The 25,847-nt window shown below is 36.5% G+C and overlaps 1 protein-coding gene across 5 annotated transcripts; it reads left to right on the plus strand.

The window, feature by feature from the left end:
* The first annotated feature begins 12,126 nt into the window (after positions 1-12,126).
* Positions 12,127-25,514, plus strand: LOC107875927. Of its 5 annotated transcripts, none has more exons than XM_047413915.1 (5): positions 12,127-12,559; positions 13,138-13,294; positions 14,033-14,209; positions 18,485-19,472; positions 25,069-25,514. In XM_047413915.1, exons 2-4 carry the CDS (start codon positions 13,280-13,282, stop codon positions 19,454-19,456), a joined length of 1,164 nt encoding a protein of 387 aa, XP_047269871.1. In that variant the 5' UTR covers positions 12,127-12,559; positions 13,138-13,279; the 3' UTR covers positions 19,457-19,472; positions 25,069-25,514. The 5 variants fall into 5 exon arrangements, 2 of the variants coding, with proteins under 2 accessions (XP_047269871.1, XP_016578316.1); XR_007056777.1 differs by lacking the exon at positions 12,127-12,559 and adding an exon at positions 21,226-21,273 and having other exon boundaries at positions 12,965-13,294; XR_001675907.2 differs by lacking the exon at positions 12,127-12,559 and having other exon boundaries at positions 12,966-13,294; positions 18,485-19,516.
* The last annotated feature ends 333 nt before the right edge of the window (positions 25,515-25,847 follow it).

Here is a 25,847-nt window from a genome sequence, read left to right on the forward strand (position 1 = left end):
TCTCCCAAGTTGACTATTTCAGTTTCTTCCAAATTAGGTTTTTCATGATTCTCAAATTCCTCAATATCTTCAACTAACCGTTCCTCATCATCGTCCTTCCAACCATCATCATCCCCTTCATTTTGTTCGTTCAGGATTTGACATGACACAACATTGGTAGGTTTTAAGCTATTGTTACTGTAATGGACAAACAAACTAAGTTAGATGATAAGAAAATAACAAAACATATGACTAGGAGTGTTTTAGAACTAATATAGTTTTCCAAATAAATGAAGGCCTTTTCATTGAAATTTGAGAAATAATTACAACACCATGGCTTGTGACTTGCACAAATACAAGCCCCCGCCTTTTTGAAAGCAGTAAGATACGAAAATAAAGTTTTGAGATATAAAAGGTAGATCGCGGGGCCTCCTACGGATCATCACCAATTTTAAAACTATTAGTAATTGCCCTTTCATCTACCACGACGGGCGACGGGTTATGAGTGGAGTGGAGGTCCACTTTTGCAAAGCCTCCCCTGGCGTAATCTGCTTCACCCCGCTGGACTCTGGGAGATTTTCTGGTACAGCATTGCATCCTTCAAACAAATATCCTATCCCATCCCCAAGACCATCATCATCTGACATCTCTCGTATGGGAAATGACTGGAACAGGAGTGGCAAGGGCCTAAACAGACTCTTTTCTGGCTCATCCTCAACCCTATCTCTTCTGGTAGGCTGATACCCTAACCCGTGCTTAGAGCTTCTCTCTGGGATCGCAATAGGCTTGATAATTTCTTGTAAATTATTGCCCAAACCTCGACCAGGTTTGAATCCATTTCTTAACATCACAGTTGCAATCATTTTGTAGACAGAAAGCATTGATACTTTGGGTGTCAAATCTCTTTCCGTAGCGTTTACAATTTTCACTGTATAGAAACTGCTACCTTTTGGAACATCTTCAATCACCGGTACATAACCATTGGGACGGTTCGCTCGACTTCCTTCTCCTTGGATGACTACTTCATGATCTTTCCAAATGAACTTCAATAGTTGATAAAGGGGTGATGAAATTGCCTTTGCCCCGTGTATCCATGGTCTTCCCAAAAGCAGGTTGTAGCTAGGATAGATATCCATAACATGAAACTTAGTCTTAAACTCAGCAGGCCCCATTTGGATGTGCAAATCAATCTCTCCCATAGTATATCTCTTCCCTCCATCGAATGCTCTTACATTTATGTGGCTTTGACGAATTTTCCCCAGATCATAGCCCATTTGGACTAGCGTAGAGAGGGGATAAATATTCACACCAGATTCTTCGTCTATTAATACCTAATTAATTGCATAATCTCAACAAATGACGGTGACATGCATGGCTTTATTGTGCATTGATCCTTCAAACGGCAACTCTTTGTCACTGAATGATATGTGATGGTTCCCCACAAAGTTCCCTATCATCTCAGCCAAATTCTCAACGCTCGTTCCTGCGGGAACATACGCTTCCTCCAAGACCTTCGACAGAGCCTATCGGTGGTGTTACGAGCTCAATAATAGTGCCAAGACAGAGATTTGGGCCGGCGTTTTCTCTAAGTATTTGACAATTGAGTAATCCTTTGGTTGCATACACCTCCAAAATTCCTCAGCCTCTCCTTCAGTGATTGGCCTTTTCTGTGAATCTTTCTTGTTGGTCAATTCCTCAGGGATGTAACATCGTCCTGATCGCGTCATCCCCTAGGCAGTGGCAGTTTACACAATAAATTCCTTCTTTGGAGGGGGAGCGTACACTTGAGTCAGTGAAGTCATCACTATAAATGAGGCTTTCTCGCTGATACTTAAGGCAACCACAACTTTCTCTATCTTTCCTACCTCTTCTGCCCTTTTGCACTTTTCAGAGTTCACCTGAGTAATGGTCTTGCCAGATGCCCATTCGCCTTCTATTTCAATCATGTTAACTGTAGATTCCCCATGGTTGGGCAGTGAATTACTGCTAACATTTGGAGTAGGTTCCTGGAGCGTGATGACCTTTTGATCAATCAGATCTTAGATTATGTATTTCAAGATAAGACAGTCCTCGGTACTATGCCCTGCTGCCCCTTAATGATAGGCACAATTTTGATTAGGGTGATAAAACTGGGAGCTAGGATTGACTGGCTTTGGCTGTACTGGTTGCAAATGACCAGTATTCTTTAATCTTTCAAACAATTGGGTGGTACTTTCAGCTAGTGGGGTGAAGTTTTGGGGAGGTTTGTTTTCATGGTTGGGACGCTGGGGGTTATACGGGCTTAGGTTTGTAGGAGGGGGTACTTGGTGGTAATTTGGAGGTGTTTGGAAATTTGTTCAGCTATTTGGGGGAGTAGTTTGGAAATAAGACTGATAATTTAGAGGTGGAACTAGGTATTGGGGAAAGATATTTGGTTGTGGAGCTTGGTATGATGGTAGGATATTTAGGAGTAGAGTTTGGTATTGGGGGTGGACGTAGAATGCGTGCGGAAGGTTAGGTGATGGCGGGGAAGATAAAATTTTTCTAGAATTGAACCGATGTTTCAATTTTGTAACATAATTGGCAGAAACCCCACCTACCTCTTCCTTTTCCTTCTTAGAAAACATGGGAGTTCCAGATGATGTCGGGGTTTTGGTAATTTTTCCTGTCCGAATACCTTCCTCTAATGATTCTCCTATTTTTACCAAATCTGCAAAGGTCGCTCTGACAGCGGACACCATCCTAGTATAATATTCTCCTTCTTGAGCGCGAGAGAACATGGATACCATTTCCTCCTCGAACATGGGGGGCTATAGTTTGGCAGCTCCTTTCCTCCAACGAAAAGCATAATCTTAAAAACTTTCAATGCTCTTTTGTTTAATCCGATCTAGTGAATACCGATCAGGGACTATTTCAATGTTGAATGCAAACCAGTCAAGGAAACTCTTGGCCAATGTCCTCCAACCAGTCCACCTTTTCGGCTCCTGAGACATGAACCACTCCAAGGCTTCACCATTCAAACTTTGACTGAATAGGCGCATTAATAATGCCTCATTTTCCCCTATCCCTACTAGTTGCTCACAGTACCTTCTTAGATGGGCCATTGGATTTCTGGTACCGTCAAACATCTCAAACTTAGGGACCTTTTATCCTTTTGGTAGGTCTACTCCTGGGTGAACACACAAATCGTCATACCCCAAACCGTCGTGGTCCTTGGCCCCATGAGACTCTTTGATCCTCATGATCTCTTCTTACATGACTATTAAATTCCTTTCATGCTGGGCCCTTTATTCCTTCTCCTTCTCCTTGTAATGGTCCATCTTGGGGTTAGGAAAAGGGTTCATAAATATCAGGGGATATGATGGCATGAAGGGGATTTGGAAGGAAGACTTGATTGTGCAGATAGAGGGAATTTGGTTGGTAAGTTGGGAGAACGTTTTGGAAATTAGGAAGGTTATGTGGGCCTTGTAAGTAGTTTGGCGGAATATGAGAGGGATTTTGCGGATTTGGAAATGAATTTGGTGGATTCGAAGGTAGGTTTGCCGTATTTTGTGGATTTGGGAGTAAATCTTGCGGATTTGGGAATGCGTTTTGTTGATTTGAGAATGTGTTTTGAGGATTTGGGAATGGATTCGAAGACGGGTTCTGTGGGGTTGCAGATGGATTTTATGGATGGTAGGCGTCTGAATTATTTTCACGATTAGTGTTTTGGACAAATGGAGGAGCGGAGCCGAATGATATGTTAGTTAGTTGGTCCCCGAGAATAGGGGTGCTGAAGGGAGGGATTTAGAGTGGAGTCCCGTGTCCCCCCCAGAGCAGGGGCATTGACGGTGATGGCCAAGTTAGCCAATTCTTGAGTGTGATTTATTTCCTCCTGAAGCAATTCTAATTTTCTTGCAAGTTCCGTAATCATCTCATTCTGTTCCGCTATCACATTATCCCGGATAGCCAGTGAGCTTTTTTTGTCATTTCCTATCATTTTTGAATGATGGTCTGAGGATGAGATTTTCTGTGTTTTCGATCGGGTGAAGTAGGGATGTTCTGCCAGTTTATCAACACGGAGTAATTTCTTTTATCTCAAAGTAAAACAACTCAAAGGCAAATGTGTTAGTTTCCGTATATGATAAGTAATGCAAAATATTTGACAGAAAATAATCACACAGAGTTGTTCGAGTCATAGCCAAATTCATCCGTAGGTCATAGTGGATAAACTTGACTTTGATCTCAACCAACGCATATAAGCACATAAAATAGTTATATCACGTAAGACATTAATAACGCGTATCCTAATCGGGGTGACCCTTTTTGAGCCAAGTGTTCAGGCCTAACGATTTTTTAAAGAAAATATATGCTTCCTCAAAGTCAATCCATTAACCCCCCAACTCATATAGACACAAAAAGGGGCATAAATGCCTATAAAAGATAACGAAACAGGGATATAATTTTTAGGGAAAAGGGGAAATAACATGAAAGAAGATAAGTTCCCGCGCAGGGGAGAATAGAAAAGCTAGCTACTGGAGGCTTCTTCATCTGCTTTCTCCTTCTTTGCCTTGTTTACCTTATGTGCTATTTGATACCTATTGATGATAAGGTGACTCCCGCATAATTGTGCCTTACAGTCGTAAGTCATTTCTCTTATGTTGTCGAGTTGGGAGTCCATGCTATCGTCCAAATCGATTAGGCATTGCCTGGCATCATCAGCGTCTTGCCTAGCTCTTTTCAACTCTTCCCTCAATGTATTTATGGTTAAAGTGTCTTCCATGTGCATCTGCCGGTGCACAATTTCACTTTTCTGGAACTCATCTTGTAGCCTATAAATCCAAATTTTATGCTCGTATTCTACATCCACAACCCGAGTGGGCACATTTTGTCCCGGATTCAATGCTCCGGCGAGGCTCTTTTTCAACCACTCCTTGTAAGTGTCGCTGACTTCAGGTTCATACCCTATACGAAAAGACTTCTACCCACTTTTTCCTTCTCCATCCATTTATCATGTAGTCTTTGAGCGAGGGCTTACTTTCATCATATTCGGTGAAGAATCTGAGCATAGAATCGATTTGAAGCGTATCCTGCTTGGTCTCGAATTGCCTTAGAACTCTGCCAGGATTGTAAAGGCGGGTTCCCCTGAGACCCGGGAGCACTAAAAAAGGCTATTCGCCCCCTCGAATGATGTATTTCCCTGAACGAAGATAGTTAAGGGACCATTGGACATCGCCATCTCTTAATTCTCCAAGAGTCTTAAACCAAAATTCGTGGGATGCTTCCCTTTTGAACTTGTGTAAAAATAACCACATGTTGTGCAATTCTAGCAGATTTCTCCTTGTTTTGTGATCAGGTTGTGCCGTTCTAGGATTTTTCACCAAATGCATCATCATCCATCATTGTAATATGAGGTTTCAGCCTTGAAAGAAACGATTCTCGACTTGACATCTTCCCAAAGCGCGATATATGTCGGCGACAATCATGGGGACTAAGTTGTGGAATACTTTTTTAGAATTGTATTCCATTCCAAAGAAGAGTGCATGGGTCACTGTGACAACCCTCGGATGAATTGTTCCATTTTCCCCCTGCAGGAACACCATGGTTCCAAGTAGGCCTACCGCGAATGCAAAAGCTCTCGTTTCCTTTCATTTTACTTCCGACTTCAATTTATGCCCAAATTTGTGAAAAAAGTTGAATCTTCCAAACCGACGGTACAACTCACGAAAAGTGATTTTTGCTCCATCCTGTTCTCCTAGCCAGGTGTCGTCATTAGTTAAAAATGCTTCCTTGATCTTTTGACGATCCCACACATCCGGGACTAAAATATTCTTATCCGGTGTCTCCTTTCTCTTAAAACACATTTCCGTAATCTCGTAGCAAATCAATACCTCTTCAATGGTGGGGGTCAATTCAAAATCCCCGAAGCAAAATACCATGTTCTGATCATCCCAAAAAGTTGTTAGTACATGAATCATTTTGGGCCAAGCGTCCATCTCGATCAAAGAAGAAAGATGCCCAATGTGTGTTCTAACAATCCTTCTCTCTTATGTACCCATGTAATCCCACCACAGTTTTAGGTAATCGTCGGGTTTGGTGACCGACCATCTTGAACTTTTCACGAGAATGCAATTGAGCCATATCTACATAAAAGAAGACAAAATAAGCCTTTCCCCGACCCCAAAGGATAATGGATTGAATTTAGACAAGCATATATTTCTTCAACACATAAGCATGGTTCGTCTGTGATTGACTCGGGGTCAAATGAGCAGGTTTTCTAATGAGCCCAATACCCCGCTCGGATATTGGGTTGTCCTAGGCACATGCCTAAAATAGGGTTTTGGTTTCGTTCTATCCTCAGTGTCTAGAGTGGGCTTGGACCCTGGTTCTCAAGCGGACAACTTGAGTTTGAAAATACGAACAGTGTCAGACAACTCACGTGCTGATAAGATGTTCGTATTTCCAACATATTTTGGAATTGAACAACAAGGGCCGGGACATCCACGAAACCCCAAAATAGTTTATAAGATGCAGGAAATGTCATGAGATGCGATAATTAAAATTTACATAATCGAAACACATAAACACATAAACAGTTAATCAAAGACGAAATAAAACATTTGGTTAGAACCTAGTTAGATCCCCAGCAGAGTTGCTATTTCTGTTTTGCTGAAATTTTGACTTTTGAAGAGAGTCGCCACTTAATTTTGAAAATGAATTAAGAAACCTTTAGAGAGTTACTTCAAACCATTCAAAACAGAAAAATCGTTTTAAGTTAGAGATTCTAGATAAGTGGTTCCTATTAACGTTTTAGGAAGGTGTTAGGCACCTAAAACGTCCGCTAACTTACGGTTATCCGGACTGTTTGAAAATCGTCTTTTGATTAACTTCGAACAAATTAATTTATTGAAATAGGGATTTGATTTTTTTCAAAAAAAAAAAGACTTGTGTAAAATAGATTTGGGCGACTTAGTAGGGATTTTAACTAAGTCTAAATAAAACTAATAAACAAATAAACACATAAAAGGGGAAGGGAGGAGAAAGTAAAGGATTTAGGCCATTGGGCCCAAATCAACGAGACCTGTCCTAATCTAGTTGGGCTTCTGACTCATTTCACCTGTCCTAAACTATTTTTCACGCCTTTGGCTCGAGTCTTGCTCCACCTGTATTAAATACAACTTTGGCTTCGAGGCCGAAATGAATGAATAAATAAATGACTAAATGAATAAATAAAAAGAAGACAATAATAAAAATTGAGACTTTTCAAGTCTCTTAGTGACCTCATCAATGGGTTTTGACCCATTTTCCTTCTTCATCTATCTTCTAGCACCCCCACGCCATGTAGTGGACCTTGGATTTAAACTTCGAACTTGACTCGAAGGGGTGAGCCTCATTTACCCATTATGAAATGCGAGAGGAGAGGAGTCCATTTGGACTCGAGACATTTTTTTGCATGCAAAGAAAAGATAAAGAAATTAATATACGCTCAAGACATAAAAGTGACATATTTAAAAGCAAAAGAAAATATCAAGAACCAATTTTTGAATGACAATAATAAGCACACTTGTACAAGAATGAGAATCAACAAATAAAATGCAAAGCAAAAACACCCACTTACATGCCTCATGATTTATGTTCATACAAGACTGAATAAAGGTAAAAGGAAGAAGGTCATATTCAATGAATTAATACAAGAAACAAACAACGTAAGCTTGCGAAAGTAAAGGGATGAGGCAACAAGGAAAATACTCATGACTTCTAAAATTGAACAAACATAGATACTAATCCATATAACAAAAGAAAATATAGCTCAACTTTTCAAGCGAGAGAATCCTAAATCTCAATTAAGGCGACATTAACGAAAATTCATACATCTAAATCGCAATCAACATTTTATGAAAAAACGCGTAACGACCTATGGTTTATATTTCTAAGACATCGTTGATTCTCTTTTGACATTATGAATAAAAGAGAGACATGAATCAAGTCTTTACACACACAAAGAGCACATATAACAATCCCGAGTAAGAAAATAAGAATAAAAGTTTAGTATTTCTAAAAGTGAAATATCGTTTCACAATCATACTATGCGTAAGTCAAAAATATCCAAATAATTTTTTTTTAGCCGCGAAAGTTCGAACTTTCTTATCATTTTGAAAAGACAACATGCGAACAAAAAGGAATAAACATCTTGGATGAAAAATAAAGCTAGCACTTCATATCTTATATGAGGGTTTTGAAATTCATTAAATAATTAGTAAGCAAATGACAAATTCTTGACTTAACTAATTACTATTTTTATTAAGGCACAAAAAATAATAATAACTATTCTTCCATCATAAAATAAACAACTTTACATGCTAAAAAAACATATCTACCAACAATAAGTTTAAACAAGACATGGGTATTATTTTTCAAGTAAAGATCTAAACTTTATCCAAAATAATCAAAGAATAAAATAAAAAAAGAGAAACAATCAATATTATCTATTCTTTTCAACATAAAAGAAATAACTTTACATGCTAAAAACAAATATATCTACCAACAATAAGTTTAAACAAGACACGGGTATCGTTTTTCAAGTAAAGATCTAAACTTTTTTCAAATAATCAAAGAATAAGGTGAAAAGGCAAAACATTCAACATTAACTATTCTTCTAAACATAAAGAAAATAACTTTACATACTAAAACAAATGTATCCAACAACAATGAGTTTAAAAAAAGTATAAATACATCTTTTAAGCAAAGATTGAAACTTTATCTAAAATAATCAAAGAATAAAGTCAAAAAAGGCACATACAACTATCGCTAGCTCATTTTTATATCATGAACATGAAAATAATTAGACTATCGATACCACAACGTCCTAGGGCCTTCAAGACCATCTATAACATACAATCCCAACAAATACAATTATATCTACGAACTATGAAGAAGAAAAAAGATGAAGAGAAAAACGATAATAAAAACTAAAATAATAAAAAAAGAAAAAAGAAGGTGTGTTTACCTTTTGGGGGCAGCAAAACGAGACTGGGAGTTTCGTTGGAATCAACCACCACCGAAAAAACGTCGCCGGCAACTCAAAAATTTTGATTAGCCGATCAACTTTGTGAAACAAAAATTTTTACTAAATAAAAATAACTATTTTTGGTCAAAAGAATTTTTTCCCCTTTCTAGCCTTTTTTTTTCTTTCTTCTCCCTCCTCTCTCTACCAAAGTAGTAGTACTAATATTTATAGGAGAGAATGGGGTATTTTTTTGTCCCTTTTCCACCAATATGGGAGAAAACTATTTATAGGAAATGATAGAGATTTATTTTTTGTCATCTACCAATGTGGGAGAAAAAACATTTAGGGGGGTTTTTGGAATGTAAAAATTAAAGATAAGGTGAGGTGGAAGATAATGCGGGGAAAATAGTACAATGTAGTACAATCTTTGAATTTTAAAATTGGAAAAGGACAAAGTTGGGGGGAGTAGTACAATTTAAATTTATTTTTTGGTGGGAATTGGGTAAAGGTTATGAGAGTTCTTGAGAATTTTGGGGTTATTTAAAATATAACCCCAATTGAAATTTAAAATTTAGCCATATTTATTTATTTTGACCAAATTAAAAATTAATTGACGAATTGCATTGCAATTATGACCAATTTTCAATTATAGTCAAATCTAATAGATTGGCTAAATTAAATTAAAATTCGATAAGAATTAATACTTTTTTTTTTAATTCCAAACTTCTTGATTTAATAAAATGAATGCATATTTATCCAAATAAATTATTTTTGAGAATAAATTATATTTAAATTAAGATTTTAATCATTTGAATTTATTTTCAAGATAAGCGTTAATTAAATTCGATATTTTGTAAAATAAATATTTAAGTAACAAATTATATAATCTAGTATAACTGAACACGATAGTATATAATCGCTACTTACACTGACAAAATCACGTACGAAAAATATTTTAAGTTTTTTTTTTATTTGGATGAAATAATTATTTTAGTTTATTAAAAACTGAAGAAACTCAGAATTAAATTTAGTCGTGGAGGGCAAAAATTAGGTGTCAACAATCGTATCATAAGCCGTTTGTCTTGTTGTGTTCTTCGCATTGTTATGTTCATCTTGTGCTTCATATATTGTTGTTAATCTTAGTTGGGGCTGGCTGATTATTGTGTTAAACACGTGATATTCTCTCCATTATTGTTATCACTAGCGAATCCGAGTGTGGCCACCAAGATAGTCCTCGATTTCTTGACTTTTGGACTGTTTTGGTGTGTGATTCCGTATTTTCTCTTGTTTGTCTTGTAGCACCAAGTCACTATCATTTTTGAATCTGTCGAAAGAAATCAAGAGTGACGATGAGGTGAGGCAGCGTTAGGGTTGGGTGGTGTTTCGGTGGATACGATGGTCCTAAATACACATTTTCAGATACACACATCATATACACAAGTCTAACATACATGCAACATTAGTATTATCGCCTTTTGGCCGGACACGAAATTTTAAAAATAAATGATGATTTTGTAAAGGTTACAAAATCATCCCGCTTAAAGTCACTTTAATATTTACTTGAAAGTTGCCTTTTTTTTATTAAGTGAAACTCAATAAGTATAAAATAAGGACGATGTCATTAAATAGTTACCAAATAAAGAAAAATGACATTTTTTAGACAAACTAAAAAGAAAATAACGACACATAATCTAAAACGGAGGAAATAATTTAATCTAAAAGTAAGGGAACTTTTATAAATGAGTTGCTAGTTAAGTGTACTTTTTATGATTAATTCATGTTAGTTAGATTCAAACTAGTATTTCGTTTTTGGAAAAAAGAATCTAGGTTATTTGAGTTGCAACACCATATCTTCTCATTTTTTAATTATTGATTTTTCTTTCCCTTATCAGTAAAAGAAAACATTATTTTCTTTGGTCACATGTAATTTTTTTGTATTTTTCTCCACTTTTTTAATTTAATTTTTTATGAAATTCTAACTGTCGTAAGTTTATATTTTTATTTTGGCTCGCACTGGACGTTTGTGACTTTATTGGAAGTTTCCTAACTACTAATCAAAATTTTAAAAATTATGATTGATTTTTTTTTTTTTAAATAACTTTAAACAATAAAATGCATCCCTTTTCGCACTTTTATTTATTTGTAGTTGTTTCATTTTATATGTTTTCATAGAAATTTTTTGTTCTAGTAGATCTATAAAAGTTTATATGAAATACACGTGTAATGCACGTGTCCAGAAACTAGTTTATATAAAATAAAAAATAATCTATATTTTCCTAATTGTACACTTGTACTCTTCCTATTGGCTATGCTATAACTGGTCTCAACAAACTTAAAAAGAGGCTATTAGAATCTTTTTCACCATAGATCAAAATTGAAGGTTGAGATTGAGAGTTGCGGAAATTTGATGAACGACTGTGATTATTTAAAACTAAAATGATAAAAGACTTCGATATTGTTGAGGGGTTCGATTTTTGTTGAAAACTCGGTCTTTTACCATTACCGTCTTCTGTTGGGTTCGAAATCGAGAGGACATCATGCGGAAGCTATTAGTTGTAAACGATTGTGGTGACAATTCAGAAGACACATAAACAATACTAAAAACTTAATATTATTATATTATTTGGTCAATTAACCTACATATAAAACCTAATATTAAAAATATAAAAATTAATGAGAGAGAAAATCTCCCCCTAAACAAAGACTCTTTAAAGCACTATATTGTGGATGCTATTGTGTTATAATATGAGAAGGGAATATTCTATTTATAGATGTCCAAAACCTTTCCTCTAAGAAAAAGGTTAGCCAAATATGGAAAAAAATTATATTTTTTCTTTCAGAAAAATTAAAAATAATTATGCTAACTTTTATTTCCCTTCTAAGAAAAAGTAAAACTTAAATATAGTAAGAAAATGAGAAAAAAAAAAACTAATATCTTCTTCATTTCTTCATCAATAAAGTGAGGAGTTATATCCCCAACATAATTGAGGCATGAAGCTTGCAAAAATTGATAGTTTAAATAAGTAGAATAAATCAGTTGCTCATTAACTGTATTTTTTATGATTGCTTCATGTGAGTTAGATTGAAACTAGCGTTTTCTTTTTGGAAAAAAGAAAGGCATGCATTATAAATATAGTAGGTTTGATCCATAATTATAATATATATCATAAGAATTCCCTTAGATACACAAAACAGCAGTCGAGTGTATCTCAAATATACATGATAAATTGCGTGTATCCTCCAATCATCAACCCTCCTTCCCATTTTTCCGGTGAATCCCAATCACTGCTCCACCACCCTCCACCTCTATTCTCTACCTCTCCGTCGTCCAAGCACCCTGATAGGATCTGAATCTCCACTATCCAACATAGCCACATTTTTTCCTTTCCCCATCATTGTCACGACGCCGAAAATCCAACCACCACCCTCCTCGTCTCCAACTAAGTCACCGTCATTTTTGAATCTGTCTGATCTGGATTTGTCGAAAGAAATCAAGAGCGAGAATGAGGTGAGGCGGCATTAGGGTTGGGTGGTGTTCGGTGGGTACGACGGTACTAAATACACATTTTCAGATACACGCATCATATACACAGGCCTAAGATATATGTGACCTCGGTATATTTTGTACTCCCTCCGTATATCGCTTTTTGATTGGACACAAAATTTAAGAAATAAATGATGATTTTGTAAAGCTTACAAAATCGCTCCTCTTAAAGTAACTTTAACATTTATGTTAAAGTTGCCGTAAAAAATAAGAATGATTAAGTAATTTTAACGTTTATGTTAAAGTTGCCGTAAAAAATAAGAATGATTTCATTAAATAGTTATCAAATAAAAAAAATTAATTTTTTTTTTTTACACGAATTAAAAAAAATAACGCAACATGAAATAAAATGAAAAAAATAATTTAATTTAAAGTTAGGGGAGCTTTTGTAAATGTCCCTTATGTTTGACTCTTTTGTTGATTATCCCAAAAAAGAATCTCAGTTATTTGAGTTGCAACTTCATCTTTTTATTAAATAAACACACACATTAAACATTTCTTTTTCTTTTTTTGGGTGAATTGGGGGCAAACATTTAATAAAGAAACAAATCTTTAAAGCAGTTGCCGCTCAAGATCCTTGTTTCCCTCCAATTTTTTCTCATTTACTGACAGTAAGAGTGACATTACCGTACTTCAATTTGTTTCTCAGGGGCCTTTCAGTAATTTACCAAAGCAAAACATTTTCCTCCTGTTTCTTATAAAACCACCTTCGCGAATTATCGTTCTTCACATTTTGGTCTGGGAAAAACCTTAAACGACAACAACTTTGTGAACAGTTCAAGGAAAACACAATGGATGCAAACGAGGTAACAATTAGGATAACATTATTTTTTTTTTACTTCGTATTATTTTGTTGTAATTATTGCTACTTTTCTTCGAATTGCTTTATCATTCTTGGTATAGCAGTATTTGCATGCCTTCTTTACTTTCATTATTTCTTTTTACGAACTGTTTTGTTTTGTTTTTCCGTCGAGTCAAGCTTTTATCTGAAACAAACTTTCTACCTTTCAAATAGTGGGCGGAGTCAGAATTTTCATAGCATTTCAAAATATGAAAATGTAGATATGCAAGAAGTCGAAGGGTGAAATCTATACTATATATATATAGTAAAAAATTAATTTTAGCCATGTATAAATAGTGTAATATTCAATATTTACTATAATATATATAAACTTTAATTTTAACCATGTACCTTGGTCCTATTTGGCTCATGTAGGAGCGGATTTGCATAAATTCTCTTCTCTCAATACCCACTTTTGTTATTAGACCAGATTGGTTTATTTTGCGTTGGAGTAACAAACGAAGTTGTTGCTATTTAAGCTACAGAAATAGCCCCTTGCGGAAATGTAAGGTGAGCTGAGGACAATAGAGCCTTGTGGTTCGATCCTTCCCTGAACCTTGTGTACAGTGGGAGCTTTACTGGGTTGGGCTACCCTTATACGTTGTTATAATGGAATGAAATAGAACGAGTTAGGGATTGAGGAGTATACTAGTAGTGATATATTTTAATTAATTGGTTTTGCTTATATTTTTTTGAGTTGCAGAGATTAATAGGTTTGGAAAAGGAATATGCGGATGAAGTCTTGAACACAAAGAAGGATGCAACGGTGAGGATTATGGCGTCGGAACAGAAAGCTCAATATTTGCAGCAGGAGCTTCAAGTGGTGAAAGAAAAGGGGCTATTGACACTGATGAAGCTCAAAGAGATGATGGATTCTAAGGTGAACTCTATTGAACACTATATTTCTTGTTGCTAGTGTACGTTTGTTAGGTTGGATTGTATTTATCTTCTAAAATTGGATGATTATCAGTTATCATATAAAGGTATTATACAATTATACTTCAGTTTAGATTGGACTTTTCGCAATTTGATTTAAACAAAACTACTTGATACAAGGAGTATTCTTGGTGTGGTGATTAATTTGCATTTAAATTCGTTATTATGGCATTCAACAATACACGTTTGTTAGATAAATGAACAAGAACTCTTACAACAACAATAATCATCTCCAAAACCACATCAACAATCCTTACGCACATCATAACACTTGCTCAAATTATAGTCCCATAATCACTTTGAGGCCAAAGCCAACTGTCTCAGCACTACAACTAATCCTGGAGATATTGACTCTGGTGCCAGTCATCATATCACAACGAAGCCACACCACTTACAACCTGATTATGGTAACGAGTCCGTCTCCATGGCTGATAGAACTTTCGTATCTCGTACTGGATCCACTCAGTTACAAGCATCAAATATAATGTTTTTAAGCTAACTAACACTCTATGTGCTCAAACTATCAAAAAATAATCTTATCTTTATTTAAAATTTATGTTAGGATAATTTATGAAAATTTTTTCCTTTTCCGCTATGAAGGTTAAGCTTAAGGAGGATCGTGACTATTTTTGAGAATCAATTTGGATTCATGCCATGACGATGGACTATTGAAGCCTTTCATCTAGTAAGGAAACTAACGGAGTAATATAGGGAGCAGAAGGACTTATACATTGTGTTGATCGACCTAGAAAAGGCTTACGATCAGTCCCTAGGAAGGTTTTGTGGAGGTGCTGAGAAGCTAGAGGCGTAACGGTGGCTTACACTAGTAAATTATAGATATGTATGATGGAGTCAAGACTCGTGTAAGAATGGTGGGAAGGGACTCAAAACATTTTTTTGTATTGATGGGGTTGCACCAGAGGTCGACCCTTAGTCCATTTTTACGTTCCTTGGTGATGGATGTATTGGCGCAACAAATTCAAGGTGAGGTGCCATGGTGTATGTTATCTCCGGGTGATGCAATTTTGATTGACGAGAATTGAGAATGAATTAATTATAAGTTGAAAGTTTTGAAACAGACCTTGGAGTCTAAAGGATTTAGGTTGAGTAGGACCAAAACTGATTATTTGGACATGTAAGTTCAGCGAGGTGATGCAGGAGGCCGATGTAGAGGTGAGGCTTGATACTTAGGCCATTCAAAAGCAAGTCAGTTTCAAATATCTTGGGTCTATTATTCAGAGCAATGGAGAAGGTGGGAAGAATGAGGATGTTGTGATGGAAGTGTGGGGTGACTAGGAGAGATATAATTAGGAAGAATGAGGATGTTGTGGGGTGTTACAGCTCACCGAGGACATGACCCTAGATAGGAAGGTCTGGAGGGCACGAATTACGGCAGAGGATTAGGGCCAGTTTGGGTCGCTAGTGTAGGGAATTACTTGGTGGGAGTTTTATTCCTGTTATGATTCCGTGTTCCGTGTTCCATGTTTTATTATGAATCTGTGTGCTTTCCTCTGCTTTCCTCTGTTTTATATTACTTATGGGTGCCGTATTTATGTTATATAATCTGCTTCTGTGCTTTACTATGTGTTTGTGTGGTGTCTCGTGCCTTGAGCCGGGGGTCTATCGGAAACAACCTTTCTACTTCATCAGAGGTAGAGGTATGGACTGCGTACATCTTACCCCCCAGACCCCACTAGGTGGGAATACACTGGGTTTGTTGTTGTTGTTGTTGTTGAGGATGTTGTGATGGAAGTGTGGGGTGACTAGGAGAGAGATAATTAGAAATGAGGATATCCGTGATAAGGTAGGAGTGACTTCGGTGAAAGACAAGATGGGGAAGTGAGGTTGAGATGACTCAGACATGCGATGAGGAGATGCACAAATGCCCCAGAGTAGAGATATGAGAAGTTGGCTATGGATGGTTTCCAAAGAGGCAGAGGCAGACCGAAGAAATATTAGGGAGAGGTGATTATAGAGGACATGGTCTTAGATAGGAAGGTGCGGCAAACACTAATTAGGGTAGAAAGTTAGGAGGCCGGCATGCATTCATGCTAGTAGGTAGGAGTGTTGTCCTTATTAGTAGTCACAGTGCTACATTTGTATTTTTTTTTTTTTTTTTTTGGATTCGTGTTGACATATGTTGTTTCGGGTAGGTTGCTTATATCATTATTTTGTTGTGATATTATTCTTTTACTATATGTTGTTGTGCTACTCTTTATTGTCTTTTGTGCCTCTTTTATTCAAACTTGTTTTTGCACTGTATTTTCAATTTTGTTTTAAGCCGAGGGTCTATCAAAAATAGTCTCTCTGCCTCATCTCTTAGGTAGTGGTACGGACTGCGTACACTCTACCTTTCTCAGACCCCATTGTATGGAATACACTGGGTATGCTATTGTTGAATTTTTTCCTTTTCCATTTTGTTGTGAAGGACCTGAAAAAGTAAATGTCGTTGGTGTGCGTCCATAAGTTCACATGTCCACTTTCACTTGGCATCAGTTGCTCGGTCTTCCCCACTTTAGAGTTCTTAAATATGCCTTGAATAATTTCTTGCCTTCAAATACTACTGCAGCTCTGTTTTCACTTACTGAAAACGTAAACGGAAATGTCTCATTTTTCTTCCATAAGTTCACATGTCCACCACTGCAACTCTGTTTTCACTTGGCATCAAATACTTGGTCTTCCCCACTTTACAGTTCTTAAATATGCCTTGAATAATTTCTTGCTACCATTCTCTGACCAAGACAAATTTATCTTTGTAGTTCTTGTTTCTATTCTAAAGCACATCAACATTCGTCTCACAAATTGACGCTGACAAGTTCTTCAACTTTATCTCTTGACAAAAAGTTGTATTATGGCATCTTTGTTGATCGACATACGAGAGTAGGCTATACATGCTAAAAACTAAATATTAGGTCAAAATTCGAGAAAAACCCGAAATGAACACATGAGGTAGATCTGGGTTCATGTGATTTTTTGTACGAAGTCAGGGTTAACATAATCATCCAAAAGTAATTTGAGAGGCATAGTTTTTTGGTTGCCAAATAATTTCTGAACGGGAAGAAATTATTTTAAAGTGACGGAGTAGACGTTTATTAGATAAACAACATGGTGACATGCAAAGGACCATAAAAGCGTTGGAGGATACTCCTTGTCTAAAAATGTTCTTGCAGTTTCAATAATGCGACGATGCTAAGGTTTATATGATGAAGTAAAAAGATGTTTGATATAGGAATGGGAGAGATAAGAGTCAAGACTTTATACTCTTATTCAATATCAATATAAACCGATCGAATTTTTGGTTTCAAAATGTTTTTCTTCCAAAGGATGAAATTTTTGAAAACGTTCATTGACTTCATTTTACCTTTTTAGTGTGTAGGGCCAAGTGTTTGTGTATTGATCAACAAAGATGCAATAATGCAATTTTTTTTATCAAGAGATAGAACAAGAGAGCGCTGTCACAAATCACTAAAAATAATTTAAAGCGGTTTAGAGCTTTTCAGAGTCAATTTTTAAAATGGATGTTGATGAGTTTACATGTGAGCTTGTGGAGGTGAAATGGGCCACTCATGCAGTCCACTTTTGTTCTGGCCACATGCCAATGGTGTCTGCGTTTTTCAGATTCGTCAAAACTAAGTGAAAAGGAAAACACAGAGATAAAGATATGATTTGATGCTTGTAATTGTGTAGAACCAACATGTGGCATGGATTTGTTACCATCACCCACATAGACATCCTTGTTGTTGTGATATGATTGTAAATTGTGCGGCTCCGTTGCGATATGATGAGTGTCAGCAGAGTTGATTATCCAAGGATTGACAAGTGGTGTTGAAGCCAGAGATGTAATTGGTTTTGATCTCAAAGTGATTATGAGACTTAGATTGTTAGATACTTGCAACATGGCCAATCTTGTTGCATAGAGGAACGACATTATTGTTATTCAAGTACTGAAATAGTGTATTTATCAAAAAAATAATAAGATTAGCTGCGAGCTTTCTTTATATCTATTTTTTGATAAGGAGAGATAAGCACCAGCTTTTACCATTCTGATTTTACAAAGCTTCTTTGATTCTCGAATTCCCTGTGGCCAATTATTTAGCAGATGTAAGCAGCATTAATTTTTCTCTTTTCTTTTCCCCTTAGACATCTTGCAAACATATTCATTGCCAGTCTTCGCTATTTATATTTTTTCCATATCTTATATCTCTATCCTTATTGACAGATTATTGAAGCAGAGTTGACATCGTTGAGCCAACAGAGGAAGATTGAAGAACTTGAGGCTCAACTTGAGGAAGCAGAAGATATTGCAAGTGAACTCAGGGTTGAGTTGAGAGAAATTCAAGCTGAATTTGAGAGAATCGGCAACAAAGAGAAAGAAGAAAAGCAATCACAGCATGTTGATACTACTAATCCTGTAGAACTAACAAAGGAGAACACAGCTGTATTGCCTCCAGAATCTCAGGATGCTTCTGTGACAACTTCTAATATGGAAGTCGACAGTATGAACCAGAAAATTGAGGGTCACCATTCTTTTCCTATAAAAGTTAACGCAGGGAATTGTTATGTTGCTACTTCGGATTTACCCTCTATAGGTTTGAGAGGCAAAGCGCTAGAGTTGTACCAAGATGGACATACACTGAGAATTCATGTTGCTGAAGGAAATCCATCGGATAGGGAAATCATTCATAACGAAACATTTCCCGAACATTCTTCAACGATGGAAAACATGCCAACCACTAATTTTCTGACAGATGATTCAACTGTAGCGAGAGGCAATGCTCCTATTGAAGATCCTCCTGAGATGGCCCAAGGATTGTCCACAGGAAAAGGCGAACAAGTCATGAAACTGGGATATGCAGAAAGTTCTGATAATAAACTGCAGTCTATTGAGGCTTCTGGTGTTCATTATGAAAAAGATGAGCACAAGCAGTTGATTGGAAAGACGGATCTTTCAGACGAAGATATTGAAAATGTTTGCAATCAGTTGCTCTTTATAAAAAATCTTTGTGATCAGTTGTTAGTGTCAGAATCAAGGGCATCTGATGTAAACAATAGAGTCCCTAGCCAACCTCTAAATGGTAGAATGATTAAGTACAAATACCAAAGAAAGAGGAGAAGAGAATTTCTGAGTGTATCTGATGAGAAAGCTTCAATTTCAAAGAGCTCTTCAAAGAGTAAGAATTTGACTAGATAGCCTTCTCGAGACACAGGTGAGTTCAGTAAAGTTGGCAAATTGCATTAGGTTGCTCAACAGGTTAGTTATATGTTTATTTATTGCCTTTGATGTTTCTGTTGCATACTATCTTTGTTTATATACTAATTTAACTGGTATACCTTCAACATGAGACGTGAAACCGACATATGAATGTGGCGACATGTATAGTTTTTGGTATGAGAAGGCTGTTACAACTCCTCTACTTGTTATAATATGCTTTTTTCCATCCAAAAGAAACAAGAGAAAGGAAAGGTGTCAAATTTGATGTCATTTTGATTACCTAAAAGTTTTAATATATGAAAGAGGAGAAAACTTGGAAATTCTGTCTATTTTTAGATCTTTGTGGGAAATTGAGGAGTTGTGAGAATATGTTGCAACTCCAGGAAGAGTATATGCTTATTGGATTTATTGACATCTAGGGGTGGCAAATGGGCTGTTTGGGCGGTTCTAGATGGGCTGAAGTAATAAACGGGTTATTTCCCAACTTTGCCCAAGGTTGAGATGCGTGAAGATGGAGAAAATTATGTCTAGTATCCCCCAAAGTGTTCGGTCTTGAATTTTTGTCCCCGCGTAATAAGTTTTAACGTTTGCCTATAAGGTAAAATTTGTGGTCAGTTGAATAGGTTCATTGTCTTGAAATGTCCTCAATGTCTACCTTAAAGGCAAAAGTTAGATTTATGTTTGATGTGCAACATGCCTAAATTCTAACTTTTGCCTATAAGGCATAACTTTTGGTAAATTGAGCAAGTTTGCTGTATTAAAATGTCTTGAACGTCATCTTATGGGGCAATAGTCAGTTTCTACGTGTGATGGGCAACATACCTAAATTCTATTTTTTGCTTATAAGGCAGAACTTTTAGCAATTTGTGCAAATTCATTATCTTGAAATGTCATGAACTTCTGTCGTATGGCAAAAGTTAGAACGTTTGCTTACGGGCAAAATTTGTTAAGCATGGGCAAAAAAATCAAAGTCACCCCTTATGGAGGCTATTTTTGTAAGACTTTTCTCGTAGGGGATAAAATATCAAGATTGTCTCATTTTAGAGCCATTTCTGAACTCGACCCGTTAAGATGGGTTAAACAATGGCCCAACACACCAACTTGGTCCATTATTTTTATGATTTTCAAACTTATATGCATGACTAGTATTCAATATGTCAGTGGCAACCTTCCACAATTTCATTCGTTCCTGGCATTTTACAAAGTTTGTACTAAGGAGACCTCATTCTAGTAACAAAGGCCAAATCTTCTACTCTTAAACAAGACTATGCTTATAGCTTACCAAGTTCGAAATTTGTATATTTTGTAGTACTTTTTGGAAGGGGAGCCTTGGAGTAACTGGTAAAGTTGTTGTCATGTGATCAGGAGGTCACGGATTCAAGCCTTGGAAATAGCTTAAGGCTGCATACGATACACCCTTATGGTGGGGCCCTTCCCCGAACACCGCGCATAGCGGTAGCTTTAGTGCACCGGGCTGCCCTTTTTTGATTACTTTTTGTCAAATGAAGTTTTTCACTAAGAGAATATGTTAGAATGTGAGTAGCAATAAGAATAATATATAGAATTTTACTTGAAAAAGGATTGTAATGTAGTATCTTACTTGGAAAAGGACTGAAATGTAGTTTCTATAAATAGGGTTCAATTGTAATAATGTAGTTACAACGATTCAATAATATTTTTCTCCAATATTTCTCACATGGGGAAGGGGAGTCTTAGAGTAACTAATAAAGTTGTTTCCATGTGATCAGGAGGTCAAGGATTCAAGCCTTGGAAACAACCCCTTACAGAAATGTAAGGTGAGACTGCATATAATAAATATTTGTGATCGGGCCCTTCTCTGAACTCTGCGCATAGCAGGAGCTTAGTGTACCAGGCTGTTCTTTTTTAATATTTGTCACTTGATATTAGAGCGAGGATAAAAACAGGTGTTCATTTTAGCGGGTTCGGTTCTACCTATAACCTATTTGACCATAACGAAGATTTTTGATTGCGAAATTTTATGATGCTGTTAGTTTGTGTAGAGATAGATTTAATGAACGAGATTTGGGAATGGAGATCCAGTTTGTTGAAGATTACATGAAGAAGGTGGAGCAAATTTATTTTGTCAGAAATTCAGACTAAGAGGGAGAATTGTTGGGTGTTTGTCCCAACTTTCTTACCATAATTGGGTTTCCCTTTGGGAAAAGGAAAACATAGATTTCCATATTTGGCTAATCCTTTATCTTGTAGAAAAAGGTTTATGACTCTATAGATAGAGGCTCATTTCTTCTAACTTGGTAGCATCCACAATGTAATCTTAAGGGCTTTGAGAGTTTTGTTTAGGGGGAGAAATTGTGAGACACAAGTGTTACGGTGTCATTTGTGAAAACCTTTTTTTAGTCTAAGTGAATTAGGTGAGGTTGTTTCTCTCGATAGTTTGTACTCTTTTTTATATCGTGAAGTGTTCATCATCGTTTGTGGATGTAGGTTGATTGAACGATCCACGTTAAATTATTTGTCTCTTTTAGTGTATTTCTTGCATGCTTTTTTATGTGGTGTTTTCTGAGATTTTCCCACACACCCAATGTTGGACCCTTGAATTAATACTTGCCTACACACTAGATGTCCAATCCTGGGTGTGAGGTGGAGTGTTAAAGAATGAAAAGTCCTATATTGGTAGTTAATGAGATGAGTGGTTTCTTTATAAGGCTTGAACAATCGTCCTCCTTTTTAGCTAGCTTTTGGGGTGTGGGTTATGCTCAAGACCTAATTTTACATTGTATTCAAGCCTTTACTATCTTGGTAGAGTTTCAAAAGAAAAAAGCTTCTGCAACTGGCAGGCGGTTATAATTCATATAGCCGTCTGTCTGGCCAATGATCATGTTAGTAAAAGGTTAGGCCACCGTGCTTCTTTTCTGTGAGTTCTCATATCTAATTTGATAGCACCTTGCATCTTTTCGGTGACTACTTTCTCATATCTAATTTGTGTAGCACCGTGGATCTTTTCGGTGACTACTGACCGTGCTTCTTTCCTGTGGGTTCTCATAGCTAATTTGTATAGCACCTTGCATCTTTTCGGTGACTACTTTCTCATATCTAATTTGTGTAGCACCGTGGATCTTTTTGGTGACTACTTTTTCATATCTGATTTGAATAACACTGTGCATATCTATGAACCACTTTTTCTATTTGATTTGCATAGTACTGTGCATCTTTTTAGACTACTTTCTCATATTTGAGCTGCACAGCACTATGTGCCTTTCCTGTGATTCCTCAGATCTAATTTGCTTAGTTTCGTGCATCTTTTTGGTGAATCTTCAAATCTGATTTGCGTAGTGTCGTGCCATGATTTCGACCCTACCCATATAATTTTTTTAGTAAGGTTGTGCCATCATTTCGATCCTACCCATATAATTTCTCTTTTTCAATAGGGTTGTGCCATCATTCCAATCCTACTCATATAATTTCTCCTTTTCAATAGGGTCGTACTATCATTTCGACCCCACCCATATAATTTTTCTCAAATATTGCCACTTTTCAACCGTCAAGTATAATAATCTGGCGCGTGAGCATGTTCCGATCAGTTTTTCGGTGATTTTCTTGTTCAAGATCTACCCATCTTTTGATTTTCGAGATAACTTATATATTTTATACTAGTTTTTAGCAATTTTCCAGCGACAAATCGACTTTCCCGGGAATTTTTACTATTTTTTCGATCACTTTTTCAGTTTGTTCCTTTTTAGTTATGATTGCCCAGACATCTCGAGCAGTCCTTGCCAGTTTTCTTGCAGATATTTTCACAAATCCCATACTAATCCTTGTATTAATTACATCCATCACAAGCATGGTGCATATGACCTGCATGCACCAGCTTGAGGAGTGCTAGAATATGAGTAGGAATATCCATCACAAGCATGATGCATATGACCTGTATGCACTAGCTTGAGGAGGAGTGCTAGAATATGAGTAGGAATAGAAATAATATATATAATCCTACTTGGAAAAGGACTGTAATGCAGTGTCATACTTGGAAAAGAATTTGAATGTAGTGTCCTACTTTGAAAAGAATTGTAATGTTGTGTATATAAATAGGGTCTCATTGTAATAATGTAGTTGGAACAATTCAATAATATTCTTCTTCAATATTTCTCAGAGAATACTGGAAAGTAGTAGTTTGTGTTTGACTAAGTCATTTGAGAAATTGCTTTTGTAGAAGCTATTTGCGTTTGTCCAATCTTTCCAAAATATCTTTTAGCGTTAAATTATGAAAAATGACATGTAAAGGTTCACTTTATAATTAATATTTCTTGAATAAATGTATTGATTTAATATATGCATTTATGAGACTAGTCATTTATTTTCTTTTCATTGAAATATAAAAGATACAAACAACAACACACCAGTGTAATGCACAAGTGAGGTTTGAGGAGGGTAGGGTGTACGCATGCCTTACCCCATCTTTGTTGAGTAGAGAAATTGTTTCCAATAGACTTTCGGCTCAAAAGGAATGTTATTGAAGCAGGATGATGAAAATATGTCAACCAAATAACACAACCAAATGCTCATAGAAGAATAGGAAGCTACGGAATTATTAAAGGCGAGAAGAGGAAAGGAAGAGGTTAGGCCCCCACCTCTCCAACATATAGTGCGATAACACTCGACTACTTACTAACCTTCTACCTTAATTCTTGACCTCCAAACCTTCTTATCTTGGATCGTGTCCTAATAAGGTGAAGTTGTGCCAAGTCCTGTGTGATCACCTTTCCCCCAATTCTTTTTCAGCCTATGTCTACCTCTCCTAGCTCCTGCTATGTCCAACCTCTCACACGGCCAGTGGCGGAGCTAGCTGTAAGTGAGGGGGTTTCGAACCCCCTTCGGCGAAAAATTATACTATTTATATAAGCTTAAAGTTATTTTTTATGTATATATAGTAGACGTTGAACCCCCTTCGACTAGTTCTTTTGTTCACATTTTTCGATTTTGAACCCCCTTAGTTGAGATGTTAGCTCCGCCACTGCTCACACCTCATAGATGTCTTGTTGACAATGCATGAGGTCAATTGTCATCCATATGCTAAGGGTACTTTTGTCATCAAAAAATAAAATCAGCTTATTGATCTACCTCTTAAGGGGAAGCTATTTTTCAGTTTCTTTGCCACAACTGAAAAACAAGCACTTCTAGTTTCCCAAAAGTTTGGTCAAACACACTATTGAACTTATTCGTTGAAAGATGTTATGGGAGTTGGAACATTTCACCAGGATATTTTTTTCAAGAAAGAACATTTAAGAATAACGAATTTATCAACTCTTCCTTTTTTCTTGTAAAGAGTGAGTTATGCTGGTTTTTATTAATGCTCAGTACTGTTAAGTACAACAACAAACCCTGTGTAGTCCCATAAGCGGGGTCTTGGGAGGGCAGAGTGTACGCAAACCTTACAAGGAGGTAGAGAGGCTGTTTGCTCTGTACTGTTAAGTAGCGTTGGCATACTGCCCTATTTTTGTTGGCCTGTTGCAAATTTTGATGGCTGTTAACATAGTAGACTAGTTTTAGTTTCTTGGAAATATGTCGTTTGTCTCCTGGTTGCTCATATCTTCCCTATTTGTTCTTTGCAGCTACTGATGCCTTTGGCTAAGAAGTGCCAATGAAATTGAGTGCGCCGTATTTTCTTTGCCAGAAAACGAGGAATGTCTTGTGTCTGCTATCTTTGAGATCCACCTTTTTGGATACCATGTCATTAAGGATGGAGGTTTACGAGTAAGATGCACTATCTGATTGATAGCTTGCCGGCATGATCTTCAGCAGAGACAGATCTAGTCTTAGAGCACTGGATTCACGTGAATCTAGTAATTTTTGCCCAAACCATGTATTTGTGTTAAGAAATTCACTAATGAGTTCAGTGTTTATTGTATATTAACTTGAGATCGTTGTAGGAACTTATAAACTTCAAGTTCTGGATCTGCCTCTGTTATCCAGTAGGTAAATCGTTATTTGTATTGTTTGGATCCTGCACTTGTACAGTATGTAGCTTTCAAACTTAATTATGTTCATCTTTCCCGTTTAAGTAGTTTAATCATCCTTTTACATATCTGATTGTGAATGGTATGTCGATAAAGAATGTCACTTGCAAAGATAAGTTGGGACTCATCTACTGATGAAGAATCATAGTTTTGGTAGTTTGTGGAATGCCTTTAGTAGAAATGTAAGGTAATATTGCTTACATTAGAGCCTTCTGATCCGGTCCTTCCTCGAGCCTCGTGCATGGCGGAAGCTTTAATGTGCCGGGCTGTCCTTTTTTTTTTTTTTCCCTTGCTTTGATTGAAATTGAACTTTAAGGAAAATGTTATTGATAGGAAGTTGCTCTCTTCTGATAGTATAGTACTATGTCATTGAT

The sequence above is a fragment of the Capsicum annuum genome, chromosome 6 (genome assembly GCF_002878395.1).
Source record: "Capsicum annuum cultivar UCD-10X-F1 chromosome 6, UCD10Xv1.1, whole genome shotgun sequence".
Taxonomy (NCBI): domain Eukaryota; kingdom Viridiplantae; phylum Streptophyta; class Magnoliopsida; order Solanales; family Solanaceae; genus Capsicum; species Capsicum annuum.

Bases quoted from the DNA above. Each gene is read 5' to 3' on its own strand.
- LOC107875927 (XM_047413915.1), top strand. The intron at 14,210-18,484 runs GTGAACTCTATT...CCTTATTGACAG, and splicing joins AAGAGATGATGGATTCTAAG to ATTATTGAAGCAGAGTTGAC.